Below are 18,531 nucleotides of genomic sequence, written 5' to 3' on the forward strand. Positions count from 1 at the left end.
ATCAAATCAAGACTGTTGACTTAGACAATTTTGGTTTAGAAGATTTTGAAAATTTTCTCCTTCTCTATCCAGTTCATCCTCTAATTTCCAGCAGAATGTTCTGAGACACAGATCTGATCATTTAACTCTACACTTGAAAAATCTATCACAAAGTAGGAAGAGGGAGTAACTACAGTGGAACAACCTGACAAACAGTAGCTCAGTTAGGTTACTGATCAAGGTCAAGATCAAGAGCCCAAATCCACGTTGATAGTATGTACCCTTGATATGATATGATGAAAATGGCATTTGACCTCTGTGATTCTCGGCCCATAACTCACACCCCTGGTCAAATCATGAGAAAGAGACCAGATGCTTTCTAATAGAGGGGAAGCCTACAATATATCTAACCCGTACTCCTCAAAACTGTTAAAATCACAAAACCAAGAAAGTGCGAGAAACTCACAGCAGAGTGGAGACTAAAGGGACACAGCCACTAAATGTAATGTAGCTTCTGGAACAGACAAAGGACATTAGGTAAAAACCAAAGAAATCTGGGAGTTCCCTGGTGGTTCAGAGGGTTAGGGATCTGGCATAGTCACTGTTATAGCACGGGTTTGATCCCTGGCCTCGAAACTTCACACACTGCAAGTGCAGGCAAAAAACAAACAAACAAAAACCCCAGAGAAATCTGAAAGAAGAATTGCATTAGTTAATAGCAATGTACTAATGTTTGTTCCATTAGTGACAAATGTGGTGTATGAATGTAAGATCTTAATAATAGAGGAGACTGTATCTTTGTAGGCAGGAAGGTTATATGGGAACTCTCCATATTATCTGCTCAATTTTTCTGTAGGTCTAAGACTGTTTAAAAACTAAAGCCTATTAAAAATCAGGTTTACTTAAAAATCCATCTCTGGATTTTTGTTGCTGCAGGAGGGTTTCCTAAGATTCAAAGATCCAAGTGGGCCCTTGAAATGATTACAAGGGATCCACAGGCACAGTCTGAAATTTCCCCGAGTCACAGAGTTAAATATTATTTCATCGGCCATTTTCAATCCGTTTGATTCAGTAACAGGGAGAAAGAAACACTGTTTATCCCTAAAACACATCTCTAACATTTGCCAGTTTCCCTTCTCAACAAAGAAAGTTTCATATGCAGAACTTTGTTTTCAATACTTATAATTATTGTTATGTTTTTATTTTTATTATTTTATGTTCTTATATTTGGTGATGGCTATGTATGGAAAATTATCCTACTTTCTCATTTATGATTGTGGCACTCTTTTCTTAAAGTTAACTTATTTAAATAAAAGTGAGCCTATTTAACTTAGAAAAGTACACGACAGACTATATATATATATATATATATATATATATATATATATATATAGTCTTTAGACAGAGTAAAAATCTGGCACGTGGCATGCAAATTACTGGAATTGGGAACCAGTGGCCAACACGGTTAGGTCTACACCTCCTAGCCTGGTGCTCGAGGCCCTCTCCCACCTGAGGATACCTGTCCAGTCTCCTGTTACCAGATGCTCCACCTTATAAACCTAAGGATGCCTAGGAGAGCAGATGCTGATGTCCAGACACCAGGGCTTAGAAAAAACAAGAGCGGCCCATGGGTAGTAGGTTTAAATCTAATACACTAAGCTTTGTCTGGGTCCTCCTTTCATGTGTGGCTTAATTTCCATTGGGCCCCATTGATGTTCTCTCCTATGGGTCATAGTGACATTGTTGAAGCAACCAATTCCTTCAAGCCCCTGTTAGCTGCAGAGTCACAGTGGAGACCAACACTAGCCACATGGAAGCACTGCTGGGTGGGAATGAGTAGGATCTGAATCCTGACCCCATGTGTCCCACCCATCTGATCTGAGGCCTTCTGCATCCCCGAAGCAGGGGGCTTGCTGAACACTGGGTGCGAAGCCTGGCTCCACCATGTACCACCCAGGGCACCATGAGTGAGGTATGTAAGCTCTCTGGGCCTCGTTTCCCTTGTCTGTAAAACGAGGGTGATAATAATACCATAATACAAGAGGATAAGACCCACCTCATAGGATTGCTGTCAGGATAAATGAGTTCAGGTAAGCACTGCATGTAGCACAATGCTGGCACCAAACAAACACTCTATACAAATATACGCACTGTTTCTGATCATCTCTGTGGGCCCCCCTACCCCTTCCCCTCACTGTGAAATGTGGCTTGGGACTTGGGACCTTCGGTCATGCAACTGTAGTCAGAAATAAAGGAGTGGGTACACAGGAGCCCTTGGTGCCATGGTAATGAAATGGTCCATAATGTTCAATTATGTTACCTGCATTTACTTATTGTTACCATAATTACTACTAGGGAGTAGTGATCCCCAAAATTAGACGGTCTCTCCAATCTTTCATAACAGCAATTCACAGATACTAACAGCAGTCAAGGCAGACTTTTTGAGGTCAAACCTCAGGTGTACCAAAGTGAGGTCTATATGCTTCAGTGGAACTAAAGGAGTGGGTGGACATTTAGTTAAGTGATGTAGCCTGTGAGCTGGAACTCTTCCTACCAAAAGTACTGGATGGTGGGTAAAGAAGCAGAGGCTCCATCTGGCCAGCTGGGCTCATATAAGTAGGCTTGAAGACAAGCCGGCTACTTCAGCAAGAAATTCTTGTGCAACAAAAGTCCTTTTTCCATAAAAAGACAACATAATGAAAAGGGCAAATGACCTTGCAGGTTGTCCCCAAATGTTCCTGACTATGAGAGAATTTCACACCCGATGCCTTCGAGTCCATACAGTACGGATGCCAAATGATATTTTCCCTGTGTCGTCATTGGCCAATTGGGAGGAGATTCTGTCCTGTTCCCCCTCTCTTAGAGTCTTCAGAGACACATATTCCCATTTCAGGAGCTCTAGGGACAACCTTGGATTACAGTGAACTTACCACATAAGCTTCAGTCAGTTACTTCTGACTGGGTCTCAGTCTCCCCACCTGTAAAATACAGATATTGGATTACATGACATCTAACATACTGTCTAGTACTAATAAGCAATTACTGTTTAACTGCAAAAATAGCAAGAATTGATCATTTGTTTCCTGGAATATAATTCAAACTTTTTTTTTTCTTTTTATGGCCACACTTGCAGACCATGGAGGTTCCTGGGATAGGAGTCGAATCAGAACTGCATCTGCAACCTATGCCACACCTTGTGGCAATGCCAGATCCTTAACCCACTGAGCAAGGCCAGGATCAAACCTGCATCTTCATGGGTACTAGCCAGGTTCTGAACCCTCTGAGCCACAACAGAAATTCAAACTTTAAAGAAACCAGGAGTTGGTTCTCCACTGCAATCCACAGCGGAGCTGCAAAGGCTAGTGAGCCCTTGTACCGACATTTTTTTATTCTGTGTATTTTTCTGGATGATTTTGTGTGAATACCCAAGTGATGGCAAGACTATTGTTTCAGCCCACTCAGGTTTCTGTCTTTCTCCTCTAGACCTCCATTTTTAACTTTGGAAACTGCACCTTGCACATCCAGTAATGTTCAATTGCAAGCCTCGCCCTCCTAATTCCCTTGAAAAAGGTGTGTGATCCAAAAAGGACCAGTAAGAGTTTCCCTAGGGAGTTCCTGTTGTAGCTCAGTGTTTAACGAATCTGACTAGCATCCATGAAGACACAGGTTCAATCCCTGGCCTCGCTTATTGGGTTAAGGATCTGGTGTTGTTGTGAGCTGTGGTGTAGGTCGCAGATGCGGCTCGAATCCTGTGTTGCTGTGGCTGTGGTGTAGGCTGGCAGCTACAGCTTCACTTCGACCTCTAGCCTGGGAGCCTCCATATGCTGTAGGTGTGGCCCTAAAAAAAAAAAAAAAAAAAAAAAGAGTTTGTCTAGAGGGCTGTTATGGATGCTGGGAGAGTGACATCTCTCCTCTGAAATCCAAGAATACTCAGAGCTGATGGGAGTCGTCTTTGCCACCAAATGGAGAGAACCTAGAGGGAGTGATGTCAACCTCCTGGAAAGTGCAGAAGAAACAAAGGGGCAGAAGAGGGAGGGAAGGAGGGAGAGGGAAAAAAATGGAAGGATGAAAAGGTGGGAAGGAGGAAGGGAGGGAGGATAGAGACTGAGAAAGAGGGAGGAACTGAGAGAGAGAGAAGTAAAAAGGAAAGGGAAATGGGGAGGAAGGAGGATGGGAGATGCCACCAATGACTTAATTTCTTAACACAGTCTGAGCCTCTAAATCCAGAAATTCACACCTTGGCTCTTCCAGTAAAGAGAGTCCATAATTTCCCTTTTGCTTTCTTTTGCCTTTGAATCCGGAAGTTCTTCAAATGGGGATCATGACCCAAACAGGATTAGAAACCATCACAATTGGAACATTTATTTGAGATGGAATAAACTCACTTCAGAAAGAAACAAAGTTTATTTGATGAATATAAATAAGGCGATCAGCACAAATTACTTCTCATACACGTGATAACAAATTCATGAACTGTACATACCTTGCACGTTGTACTTCTACTAGACATGAGGTTACAATGACTGGCTACTACATGCCCACTGGTAGTTTCTGAGGGTTCCTTAGTTTTATTTATTGTTTTCATATCAAAGTCCATAATCACATGGTCAATATCACAACCCACATGCCACTCACTTGGAGAAATATTACAAGAAGCACTATCAAACGAGGGTCTCTGGGAATTAGATACACTGACCCCTGGCAGCATTCAAACGCCACTCGACACAAAAAACATCTCAGATAGAGCTTATGTCAACACATTTGAGGTCTCGTCATGAACACTGTTTAAAAAGTAAATGGAAACCCACTTTCAAATGAAAGTTGACACGCTGTTAACGTGCATACTGGATACACAAAAATCATTAAATACAAAATTGAGACTGTACATTGAAATAAAATGGGGTATAAAGTACACGCCTGCTTTTGCACAAGGCAAGAAGACCAATGTCTAAATGTTAGCCTCAACTTTTCCTTTTTCAACTTGGTTAAGATTAAGGGGGAAACCCACTAACGTTTGAGAAAAGGAAATGTCTTTCCAACATCACAGTGTTTGTTGTAAACACAGAAATTACTTTTAATATGTGAAAAGGGATTTTTTTTGGTAACCCCACAACATTAGAGAATATTACGTGAACTATAATGAAAAGATGCTATGTTAGATAGAATTTAATTTTTAAGGGACTAAATGATATGCCCCCATAACGGTAATACTGGTAATACCTTAAACCAATGAAAGTGGGGCAAAATGATCTCTTGAAAAAATAGCTGTGACAAAATTGGCACATACCTGGAAATAGCTAACTATACATGGTTGATTGCTTTTTCTGTTTCTAGGACCCCTATATTCCCTAGTGGATTTTCTACTTCCTACTTCAAGTATTCAGTGGCAGAGTTCAGATCAAGATCTGGCTGTAGGAGGCAGTGAGGCTGCCTATTGAGGACATCCAAACTGTTCATGGGGACGAGTTGGTGGCCTGGGTTTTCAGTGTGACATTATGTCAAAATGTGTTAAATACGCTTGGGGAGAACTCTGCTCATTTCTCGAATCAAGACCTAGATGCCTTCGATAGTTAAAGGACAAACTTTTTAAACATGAATGTATTTAGATTGCTTATGCGACACGAAAGCTTTACACAGTTTGCGATACTTACTGACGACAAGGACAAAGCCAGCAGCAAGAAACTTGCTCGAGTATGTTACTCCTAATGCACCAAGGATGAACAGTGCAACCCAGACACAGTTTCATTTTCCCCGATAGATAAATAAGGTGTGTGACTTTTAAATATCTCTATGGCTCACAGAAGAGGTCCAGAGTTAATTGCACCAACATTTTAAAAAGTAATAATAATGACTAAATTCAAAGCAAGACTTTAGGAATTATCTGCTTAGAATCCTTTCCACAGCAGCAAAGAGATACAACTATATTTATTAAGGCCACTCATGCTTAAATTCACTGTTTGTCCTTTAAAAATGAAAGATTTTCATCCCCCACTTGTATACGTGGAAGGGTTTCTTCCATTGACAAATCAACACAAGAGTTGCACATGTTTACCAGACTTGGTCATGAGTTTTATGAAGTTATAACAACTTTTAATTTTTTGTAATCTTCAGAGGAAGCAGGAGGAGTTTAATTCTCCTTAGTACCATGTCACTGTATGTAAAAGACCTCAAAATTCGGTCTCTTTCCCTGGCATGTGCTTTAAATAATGACTCCGTATCACAAACATGTTGTGTAGAGCTATATACAGATACACAGCTTTTGTGATTATTCCTCATTCATCAATGTTTTCATGTCTGATGCTGAAAATGTTTTGGAATCCATGGTGGAGACATTTAAAAAAAATGAGAAATGACCCTCCGTTTACAGAAGATCTAAGCTTGCACTGTATGCACAGCATTTGGATCTTGAATGTGAATGTGTCCCAGCCTCTTCATGGAGACCTGCATGTACGGGAGTGGTGAGAGTCTGAGGCTCGGTCACATCCCAGCCACAGGGGATGCATGAAACACATGGAAGAGAAATATGCGGGTGCCTCAGGCTTTGGCCACTCCCCAGTACAAAATCAGGGTAGAGAAAACTATGATGATCAATTTTGATGTGCCATGCATTGTCAGAGACACACACCATGTTCTCATAAGGCGATTTCTTGGCAAGTATTAGTGGTTTAAAAAATTGATTTCATTTCCAACCTGGCCCAGAGGTAACTACTGGTTCCGCCATCAAAATATGGTTCTTCAAACAGCGGATTAAAGAAATAGAGGAGGGTAAAGGCTCACCATTTTTGGTGTTTTGGTTTCTTTGTCAGACATTCCATGCATCTTGGTATACAAACACTGCCAACACCACTCACTCATAGAATTTACACTTTTTGATAATCTAATGCATTAGGGATGACCACTTAGACTCAACCAGCAGAAAAGTGGAAGGTGGAGCTAGTTGTCCAACAGAAAGTGAATCCAAGTTAAAATCCCATGGAGTTCAAATTTATCGGGTGATGCGTAAGTAACATAACATAAGTAAAATGTTATCAGATAATAACACTCAGAAGAGATGAACACATTTTAAATGCCCAAGTCCCCCCCCCCAAATGGAGGCTCTGCCATTTTTTCTCCTCCTCCACATTCTCTTTTCCAACATGTCTGAATCCAAGAGAAACAACGTGAGATGATGAAAGAAATATCAGGTCGAACAGAATTGTGCTCAATAATGAAAGTGAAAACTCCTCTTCAGTCCTGATGAGCGTTCCAGGTGGTGATGGACAGTGATGTGAGCTGCACTGCAATAGATTATCAGAATATTGCTGCAGAGCTGCATTTCCCCTTTAGTCAGCCCTTCTGATAGCTGCAACAAGAAAGCACAGAATTTAGCAGGGAGAGTAACTGGCAGTGACATGGGAGATAATCCTGGCAGACACTCCCTCCCACATCCCTGCACACCCCCGTCCACCGCTCTCTTTGATCAGGGTTGACTGGGACTGGGGAGGGCGGTGATGTGGAGGATGCACTGCGGAATGCTAAAATAAATTGCAAACACACCTGAGAAGAGGTTTCTTTCAAAATACTTCAAAATACTTCCCATACAGGTATAGATGTCTCTTGACATGCAAAAAGCAATTGAAAGGAAGTAAGCCAAAATGTTCCAGTGATTATTTCTATGTGATCAGATTACGTGTCTTTCCACAGTTTCCTGCAATGGGTACGGGTCTTAAACTATTTTAAAATGACTTTACAGACATTAGAGAGTTAAAGATGGTCAAGATACCAGAAAACTTAACAGTCACTTACAAACCACTTAAGAGCAGCAATTTAAAAGAATACTGGAAATTTCATTCCTAGGCCTATACCCAGAAGACTGGAAAATAGGAACTCAAACAGACGACTTGTACACAAATGCTCCCAGCAGCGTTTTTACAGTAACCAAAAGGTAGAAACAATTTCCAAGTGTCCATCAACAGATGAATGTATAAACAAAAGGTGGTATATACACAATGGCATATTATTCAGCCCTAAGAAGAAATGAAGTTCTGACTCATGCTACCACATGGATGAACCTTGAAGACATCATGCTAAGTGAAATAAGCCAGTCACCAAAGGATTGATTCCAAATACATGAAATATCTAGAATAGACAAATTCAAAGATGCAGAAAATAAACCAGAGATTACAGGGGCTTGAGGGGAGAAAGGAATGAAGAATTTCTATTTGGGCTAATAAATTGATTCTGGAAATGGCCAGTAGTGTTGGTTTATAATGCCACGTATGTGTTTAATGCCACTGAACTCTATACTTAAATTGGTTAAAATGGTAAATTTATTTTTATTTATTTATTTATTTTTGTCTTTTTGTCTTTTTAGGGCCATAGTCACAGCATATGGAAGTTCCCAGACTAGGGGTCTAATCAGAGCTGTAGCCACCAGCCTACACCACAGCCACAGCAACATTACATCTGAGCCGTGTCTGCAACCTACACCACTATTCACGGCAACGCTGGATCCTTAACCCACTGAGTGAGGCCAGGGATTGAACCCACAGCCTCATGGTTCCCAGTCAGGTTCGTTTCTGCTGCGCCATGATGGGAACTTCTAAAATGGTAAACTTTAATGTACATTTTACCACAATAAAAGCCTAATTTAAAAAAGAATATTGATATCTCTTTAGAACACAATGAAACAAAGTTGGCTGTCATCCCCACATCCCAGGACATGTGTATGGATGTGTAGCTTTAAACACAAATACAACAGTCATTCATTTGCATATTTCATGCCCTGGGGGAGAGGTATCCAGAAGCATCCCAAGTTTTCTCACTGTCCCCGTAAGGGTCCCTGGCGGTAGAATACAACTGCAGCCTGGGAAGAAACAGTAAGACGGGTAAGAAGAGAGGACTATCCCACACTGAGGCTTCAAGTGATGACTTTCTTCCCTACTGATGCTCCCTCTGCATGCCTGCATCATTATCACTCACATATGGCCTTTGAATACTGTGGGAGTTTCCGGGGCACATGGCAATACTGCAGCTAGCTATCTGGGGGATATGGTGGGGAGGGGAAAGATCAAACACACACACACACACACACACACACACACACACACACACACACACAGATATGTGTGAGCCACTTTTCTATATAGCCTGAGCTGTCTGATTTGGTGGTTGATACACAGCGTTTCTCAAGTCACACTGACTAATGAGCCAACCAAAGAACCAATGTCTGCACAGGTAGGTGGTTATTTTGAGCTCTCGTTAAACAGTGCAAATGAAATATGTGGCTTGGATGAACTCTGCTAATTCATACTCCGAGGAGTTTGGTGTAACCCTTCTGGTTAAGAAACCTGAATCGGGGCAAAAAAATGACTTTTGCAGAGCCAGAAAGCTAGGGAGTTCCTAGAGCAGATCATATTACTCATTCTGGCACATAAAATCTCTGCAAACTTTGTATGAAAATTGTAAGTCAGAGCACGCTTTCTGCTTCACGAGCTGTGCATAGCTCTAATTCTTTTGTGCATTAAGCATTTCTTAATCATCCTTTTAAGGGGCTGACCAATATATTAAAAGGCCACATGATTAAAAGGTAAAGAGAAACCCAAAGTAGTACTAAAATGCACAGGTCATATTTTATAGATGGGGAAATGAGTGAAAAATAATTACAGCGAATGTCCAATGTCCTTGATGTTTTTCCAAGATAAAGTAGCAAAGAACAATCATTTATTCAGTTGAGAGAAAGATTTCCAGCCGGGTAACAGGTCACAAGGCAGAATACAGTGCCGTGAGACTTCAGTGCACTACTTTGGGGTAAGGTTTCTGCTGGAAAAGGGAACTCTGAAAGTGTTGCCACTCCTTCACTCAGACAAATCCATTCACCACGAGGCCTAAGTGGATTTGGGAGAAAGAACCTCAGATGACACCACCAGCAGTTGGAAATGCAAATGATCTCTTATTGAGGGGCAAATAAGTATATATTTTTTAAAAAATTTAAAAAGGACCTCTGGCTTCCAGCAAGGAGGCAATGTGGGCAGCCACTCACTATGAGGTAACCTCTGACCGGTGGTCCCTCACCTGGATGGTCATAGCAGCTCCAACCTAGCCCCATGCATCCTCTTGTACAGTGACCCTCCCTGCATTCTCAGTGGTGCTGCCAACAGTGCTATTTCTACAACATCCACTCCATCTCGCCTTCCCTGTGTACGACCTTCGTTTATAAGCCCACCACTATCAGGAGGGAGGACAGACTCCTGGCCATTCTGGCCTTTCTCTCTCCAGCTTCTTGCTTCCTGTTCCCCCTCTGTTGAACCTGCTTCTGCAGTTCTGAGGCTTTCTTTCCTCCTCATGTCCACAGACTTCTCTTTCGGTCTGACATGCATTCACACTAACCCTTGACTGGACAGATTCCTACTTATTCTTCAGTCTTAGTTTAGATGTCTCTTCCTTGGAGGTCCTTCCTGACCTTCCTGAGAGTGGGCTGTGGCACAGGAAGTCTTACACATACTGCACTCCCATTTCCATGACTGGTCTAGACTTTTACTGTCCAATATGGTAGCCACTGGATACATGTGGCTACTTAGCACTTGAAAAATGGCTAGTCCAACTTGAGGTGTGCTGTAAGTATAAAATGTGCATCAGATTTTAAATATTTAGCAAGAATTTAGGGTTTTTTTCCCCTACTGATTTCATGTTAAAATATTTTGGATATAATGCATAAAATTAAATCTATTATTAGAATTAATTTCACCTGTTTCTTATGTAATTAGTAGAAAACTCAAAACTACAGATGTGGCTTGCAATATATTTCTATTGAACAACACTGGTCTAGGCTACAAACTCCGTAAGGGTAGGGGTCAGACTAGTCTTGCTCACTTAGCATTCTCTGTGCCATGCACAGTTCATGGAACAAGTGGATTCACTTACCCTTTCCATAGATATTAGAGGGCACCTAGAATAGGTAGAAAAGTCCCTCCCACCACAAGTATTTTCTGCTGTAATCCCTCACACTGGGACTGTGAGTCATCTCATAGCATGATTATATTATTTTATAGATATAATTAAGGTTACTAATCAGGTGACTTTAAATCAATCAAGAGCTTGATGAGTGGATCTAATTTGATGATGAAAGTCCTTTAATAGCAAGGACATTTCTCTTGCTGGTAGTAAAAGAGAAAGTCAGGGAAACTGGACACATGAGAGGGATTTGCAACGCAGAGATGGAGAGAGCCACAGGGCAAGGACCTGAGAGCATCCTGTAGAATCCAAGAATATCCCACAGCTTATAGCCAGCAAAGAAACAAGAACCTCAGTCCTACAACCACAAGGAATGAAATTCTGCCACAACCTGAATGAGCTCAGAGGTGGGTGCTTTCCCAGAACCTTCAGGTTAAATCCAGCCTGACTTACTCCTTGACTTTGGCCTTATAAAACTACAGAGAGAACCCAGTGAAGCCTGACTGGTCTTCTAACCTACAGAACTGTGAGATAAATGGGTATTGTTTTAAGCCACTAAGTTGATGGTAATTTGTTATACAGCAATAGAAAACTAATATATCTCCTTTTTGTGCCAGGCAGCGTGCCTGGTGCCAAGGATGTAAGAGTAAAAATGACAAACAAACAATGACAGATAAAATCTATGCCCACATAGAGCCAGTATTTTCAAGTGTAAGACAAACAACAAATAGAAACATAAATAGGAGAATGAAGATTTTAAAAATTTGTACCTGGAAGGAACAGGGAACTGTGATGGGCATGCTTAAGGTTTATAAACTAAATGACAATTTTGATCTGTTTTTTTAATATGGGAAGATGCCCTATTTTTCAGTGAAAAAAAGCAGACTAGAACTCCATATGCACAGTTCAATCTCATTTTTGTATCAACACACAAACATAAACACTTGCAAGGGCATAGGCCAGAATATGGTTAATAATTATCTCAGGGTGCTGTTTTAAAATTTTCTTCTTTAGAATTCTTTTTTTTTTTTTTTTTTCTGGTTGCACTCTGGGTTTTTTAAACCAGAGAATGTTTAGCTAGTATCATAGCATAATAAAAAGCTATTTCCATTGTGAAAGAAAATCAGTACTACATGGGATCAATGCTCTTGAGTTGGTTTTCTGGAAGGGAATCCTGCAGCTGGTGTGCAGGGGTTGGGGGTGCGTGTGTGGGGAGGGGCGAGGGTGCAGGCAAGCTCAAGGCAGCAGCAGTAAGATTCTGTCCCAGGACAAGTGCCCCCAGGAGAGCAGGCTATAAACGTGTGGTGTCTCACAAATATTCCTTCAGACTGTTTTTCTTTGGGATAAAGACACCTGCCGGATTATGGCTTTCTTCTCCTGCCCTTCAGTAGTGATTTGCAGAAACAGGCTGGGAGAAAGGGGTCTTTGGTAAACATGGAGGGGTTAAAGGGGAAACTGTTTAATAACAGTAGTAAAACGCAGGCTATTTTTGACATCTGGGTTAATGTCCATTACGCTCCATGTGCTTTCCAAATGTGTGCACTGTGCCCCCAAGTAAAAAAAACAGACACCCATTCACAGCAGCTTGGGATGCCCCTGACATTGCACATGGTGCCCACATAAAAGTGTACCCCTGATAGGATCATTAACAACAGTCTGGAGAGAAGAGCTGTTCATTCTGGGGGCAGCGGGCATCCTATAGAAAAACTCCACTCAGCGACTCTGCTCACAGGAAAACCCAATAGAGTCATTTCTCTTCAGAAATGAAAAAAAAAGAAAAAAGAAAAAAAAATCTATAACTACATCTGTGTTATTACTTAACATCTTTTAAAATGGGGTGGAATGGGTTTCTCATTTTCCTCATGAAGATTTATTTATTATTGTTGTGATCAAAGTGGCAACAAATTATGTTAAATCATTTAATTTTCTTGATAGGAGCAACCACCTTGAAGCCATAATTCAAAAATATGAGTGGAGAGCAACATGTTACCTTGAGAGTGGCCTCCTACAGCTCCACAGGGCAATAAAATGTAACACTTCAGAGCCCAAGGGCTGGGGCTGGGGGTGGGCCCAGCAAGGCCTCAGCTCAGAATTGCAAACTGCTGTTGGGTTGGTAGACCTGCTGGGTAGGAGGGGGGCCCTGAGAGTCTTTGGGTTTCACCTTCATCTTCAGTTTCTGGGCCCTGGAGTTCAACTCACCCACAAGGTTTTACATGAAGGATTCAGATGTGTACAGCAAGATGGCAACATACTCCACTGCGCCTCCTTAGAATTTATTTTTGCCGTTATTATTGTGGTCAGAATTATTTGTAGCTAACACTTGGTGCATGCTGTCTGCACCAGTGAGCCTCTGTGCCTTTGAGTGAATTATTGTCAACAAGCTTGACAGCACCATGATACCGACCTGGTTGATAGTCCCTTAGCAGCTGAGGAAACTGAAGTTTAAGGGGAATGAATGCTTTTGATCAAATTCTCATCTTCCTGGGGCCTGATCTGAAACCACATCATCTCAGCTCCAGAGCCCATTCTCTTTACCATAGCCAGGACTTCCTAAACCTCTGTCTTATGCATTCTGCTGTCCCAATTTTTGTAATCTTTCCATAACTCCTGCCACATCGAATTACTATTTTTCTTTAAAAATCTCTTCTAAAAACAAATGTGGAGTTCCCGTCGTGGCTCAGTGGTTAACGAATCCAACTAGGAACCATGAGGTTGCGGGTTCGATCCCTGGCTTGCTCAGTGGGTTAAGGATCCAGCGTTGCCGTGAGCTGTGGTGTAGGTTGCAGACGCGGCTTGGATCCTGCGTTGCTGTGGCTCTGGCGTAGGCCGGTGGCTACAGCTCTGATTCGACCCCTAGCCTGGGAACCTCCATATGCCGCGGGAGCGGCCCAAGAAATGGCAAAAAGACATAAATAAATAAATAAATAAATAAAAACAAATGTCCTTTTGAAGAAAGACTTAATACCAGAGTGGAGTCAGGATTAAGACCTTAAAATAACCAAATAGCTATTAAAATGAAAGTGCTTGCCCATGAAATACCTAAAACCATCCCACTGCCCTAGGTGACCTTCTCCAGAGCAGCTCTGGCTTGTGTCGGCCAGCTTGCGCATGCCCAATACTTGGGCCACACCTGCCATCCCTTGGACCACCTCATCTGACACTTTAGGCCTGGCTACCATGGACCCTCTTTCCTCTCTTCTTCTCAAGGGTCAGATGGCAGCAGGAGGAAAAACTCAGAAATCTGCCACTCAACATCAGCGTTAGGTACTATATGTAATTTTAAAAAACACTGATTTAGTAGAAATGTGCTTTAAGGTGCAATTTTATCTTAAAATAATACCTTCTTTAACTTGAGAGATTGCTTGTAAGTTAAAGGCCTTTGTCCCTCTAACTCTTAAACATTTCTATATTTTGGCACTCTAGACATTGGGGCTGGTAATTCTTTGTTGTGGGTATTGTTCTATGCATTATAGGATGTTCAGCAGATGCCTGGCCACTGTCCACTAGAAGCCAGTAGCATCACTCTCTCTCCCACTCATGACAATAAAAAATGTCTCCAAATACTGCCAAATTCCTCCAGGTTAGAGGGCAAAATTGCCCCAATTTGAGAACCATTGGTCTAATCAATTATTTTTATATTTAACTAGTTGACTATGTAAGAAAAGTATTTGTAAAATATGTAAGATAATTACATACTATAAGATATTTGGTAAGATATATATATAGATATATATGCACCTACCAACCCATTAAAGATATGAACAATTTTGCAGAAATAAAGCTCTACTTTTAAGCTGCCATCATATTATTTCAGACCCTGCTGCATAGATTGAAAAGTCCTGTGGAAATAGGTACAAACTTAGTAATAAATATAATGAAAAGGTATAATTTATCTGACATAAAATAGAAATACCACAATCTTGAGATAGCAAGACACCTAAGACACTTGCTGAGCTAAGTGAAAAGGTAAAATCTAGTTTAAATTTATAGCATTCCTTCAGTGTCCCTCTAGGAGTTTGGCATTTTGCCAGGGTTCCTTGTTAAAAATTTGTTAAACGTGTTTGGCATTAATGCAAACACAAAGTGGTCATTTGTTACAAATTCTATTGGAATGCATTCATTTAAGGCAATGAAGTAGTTACTAGAAAAGAAAAAAAAGTTCATTAAGTACATTTTAAAAATACAATGATGTATGCAGTGTGTAGCTGTGGCGCCCTGGTGGCTGTATAAATCGCTGACAGAATAACCACACATTGTGTTTAGTTTGAAATTGGAATCTTTTAAACATAACTGATAGAACAAAAACTGGTTTTGTTTGTTGTCAAAACTCATGTTAGTCTTTCTTTTCTGAACTAGTTAAAATAACCAACAGTTTGGCATATAATTTCTAACCTTTCAAATCAGTGAAACACATAGGTTCAAATCATGCTTTGGGAATCTTTTCAGGGTCTGGCCATGACAGCAGAGATGAGGGCTGATTCCACAGACAGAATACCTGCTTCCCTGCGGGGGGAATGCCCGTGTCTCCTGGGGAGCCCCACTTGGGGAGGGTCAGTACTTCTGTGTCCTCACAGTTATCTGGGGTTATTAGGTTACCTATAGAGGGAAAATCATCGGCTTTCATCATGGAGACACCGGAATCCTATGAGCAAATATCCTAAGCTTCGTGTATAGAACTTCCACCTTCCTGTCCCGCCCTGTGCTGTTTCTTTCCTGCACAAAAAGGAATTATTGCTGAGTAATGGTGACTCCTTACCGCCCACAAGAAATGGTTCTGAAGCTCAGCTTCGGGAGAAAGGGGCTATACGACATTGTACAACATTTGGCCCTGCAACATAGCTTGTTGTGGATGTATGTGTGGAATACGCCACCTCAGGGCCCCTAGATGCTCGCTGAAAGCCGATCCTAAAGTTGAATAGAAAACCCGTGTTTGACATGAGTATTCAGAAAGTATCACTGCTTTCCCTCTCCTTCACTCTCTCACCCTGACAGACTTACTGCCATGAGACTGGATGACAGAATCCCACGGTCTGGAGAGCCACAATCCCAAATCCCCATGGCCCCCAAACGTCTCTCTAGGTGGGACTCTTTTACCATCTGTTTGGTGTCATCCAGGCTGCCCTTGTAGGGCATGGATCCAGGGCCTTGAAACATTCCCCTAGTTCAAGAGTAAACTCAAGACAAAACCTAGCTTCCCACTTGTTGCATGAAGAAGTTTGCTCTTCCCTTCACAAATGCCAAACAGGAGCAAGAAGCAAAAATGTCTAAGAACAGGGAGAAAATACTTGTCTCCAGGAATCACAAGAATGCATGATACAAAAGGTAAGAAATTTACTGAATATTACAGAGCTTGTCTTGGTTTTATACCATTTGGTGGGCTTTCTTTTAGAAAAAGACTGACACATAGTTGACTGTTTCAAGCTTGACAAAACTAGATGGTCATGAGAACACATGGTAAAGGCCTCTCTCTGGGGCCTGGGGAAAGGTTTGTGTACTTGAGGGGCCCGAAGCTTATATCCTTTCTGCTTGCAATGGAAATTTACTTTTGAGACTGCATTTTCAAATTCAAATGAGAATAAAGTAAAATATGTTTTCAAATCCCTTACTGACAAGGATTCAGCTTTAGGAGGATCTCGGGAAAGTACATCAGAGTGAGAGGGAGGTGCAGGAATGATATGGCCCTCCTAGAAAAAGGAGCTGGTGAGGCATTGTGGAGAATTTGAAACATGAAGGAACCATGTGATATCTCAAGTTTGCTCACCAGAAGTGGCTCGGATGACAAGTGTTTACAACAGGATCTTCACAGAGCCAATAATGGCAATTAGTCCCCAGGATTTGAAGGCGCCCTTCCCGCCTGGCCTCGCTGAGGTGGAATGCCATTTACTCTTGGGGCTGGCGACTAATTAGGGGTCTCTTTTGAAGATCAAGGTTTTGCGATCCCTGTTTCTTAATAACATGGTTGGCCTGTCGGCCACCTGGGTCCAGGCGAGACCTCCTTTTCCCCCTCCCCAAACAGCAGGCACCGCCTGAGGCCAGGAGCAAGTGTGGGCAGGAAAACATAGATCCAGCCGGGTGAGCAATTTAACCTTTTCACCACCAAGGTTCTGCAACCCGGTGTCCAATTTAGCTGCCCGGAAATGGAGGCAGTTGAGCTCCTTTCTCAGGAAGGGCTGAAGGCCTAGGTATGCTGCAAAATAACTTCAGTCAAGGTGCAAACCCTACACAGGAAGCTTTCTCTTATGGGAAAAGGAGCAGGAAGACCCCACTTCTCCAGAGAAGTGGTAAATTAAGAGGCTCTTTGCATCTGGTTCACGCTGGGCCATTTCCAGGAGGAATTTTAGAAGTAACCAGCTAAAGAAGGCAGGAAGCAGAGGGTGAGGCTAGTAGAGTGTGCCTTCTGGGGTCCTAACCTAATGGCTCATCAGACCTGAGGGACTAGGTACCTGCATCTGCTGACCTCTTACCAGGGCCCCTTGACCTTGCTGGACAAGGCCGGGTGGGCTGCTCCACTCCCTAAGACATGGTGAGGGAGAAAGAGACTGACGCAGCAGGAAAAGTAAGCTGCAAAGAATCAAACTTGAAACAACCTGGGTAAAGCAAAAATGGTGGAAGAGGTTGACACATTCTGGCCTAGGTTGGTTGTGGTCCCTAGGCCCATAGGCATTCCAGTGTGGCAACAGCCAATGCAGCAAGTTCAATGTGGTATTGTTTAATTTCTGCATTCTGGTTGCAAGCTGGCAATGATGGCTGCTGAAGGCCGGCAACCCCACTGCCATAAACACAGTCAGTATTGTCAGCAATGCCAAAAATCATTTTTAAAACTATTTATTTTGGGCAGAGAGGGGCTGAATGGAGTTTGCATTTGATTAATTTACTGTATTATAATTTCAACTTGCTTCATACTTTTTTGTGTGTCTTCTAAGCAATACCAAAACAGAGTTTCCTGCAACGAAGAGAACTAACCTTCTTGGGACTGGGGGAGACTTCTTTGGTAGGTGGAAAAGGAAAAGACACAGGCCAGCAACCAGCTGAGGGAAGCCAGGTTATTAGAGATAATTAGGGTCTCTGAGTCCACTGAGCCCTGATCACATACCCCTGCAAACCAAGGAATAGGTAAGAAGCTACTTCACTGTGGTCTGTAGAGTTGGACGTGAGATGGGTTGTTAAATGAGAAATAAAAGCAAATTCAGTTCGGATTTTATATTGTCTTCAAGCTATGTTTACGAAAAGCATGAGAATCCTTCCTTCCTTCCTTCCTACCGTCTTGCTTTCCTTCCATTTACCCCCCTCAATTGTGAAAGCGTTTAACCAAGGACCACATTAAGTACTGGGGACACGTGGCTAAACAAGACAGACCCAGCTCTGACTTCATTGAACGCACATCTAGTGAAACTGTCAGACATTACATTCAACAAATAATTAAACTCAGCATGTGATGCATTAATTAAAATTGCAGTAAGTACCAAGGAGGAAGAGTGACCCACCAGCAATCACTGAGCACAGCACTTTTGATTTATGGCATCCAGTCCTTACCATCTGAGGAAGTTGTTATGATTAACGCATTATACTGCTCCAGAAATGGCACAGAGAGGTAAAGTTACACACTCAAAGCCACACAGC

At 41.9% G+C, this 18,531-nt stretch overlaps 1 protein-coding gene across 17 annotated transcripts in view; it reads right to left on the bottom strand.

The window, feature by feature from the left end:
- ERC2 (ELKS/RAB6-interacting/CAST family member 2) overlaps positions 4,365-18,531 on the bottom strand; it is a 979,000-nt gene continuing 964,833 nt past the window's right edge. For all 17 annotated transcript variants that reach the window (XR_002337959.1, XR_002337957.1, XR_002337956.1 and 14 more), the window contains one exon: positions 4,365-7,321. Coding sequence is in view for 8 of the 17 variants with exons in the window: in XM_021070727.1 (XP_020926386.1) it covers positions 7,181-7,321 (141 nt within the window). In the remaining 9 variants the exon portion in view is untranslated. The remainder of the gene's footprint in view (positions 7,322-18,531) is intronic.

This window comes from Sus scrofa, chromosome 13, assembly GCF_000003025.6.
Source record: "Sus scrofa isolate TJ Tabasco breed Duroc chromosome 13, Sscrofa11.1, whole genome shotgun sequence".
In the NCBI taxonomy this organism is placed as follows: Eukaryota; Metazoa; Chordata; class Mammalia; order Artiodactyla; family Suidae; genus Sus; species Sus scrofa.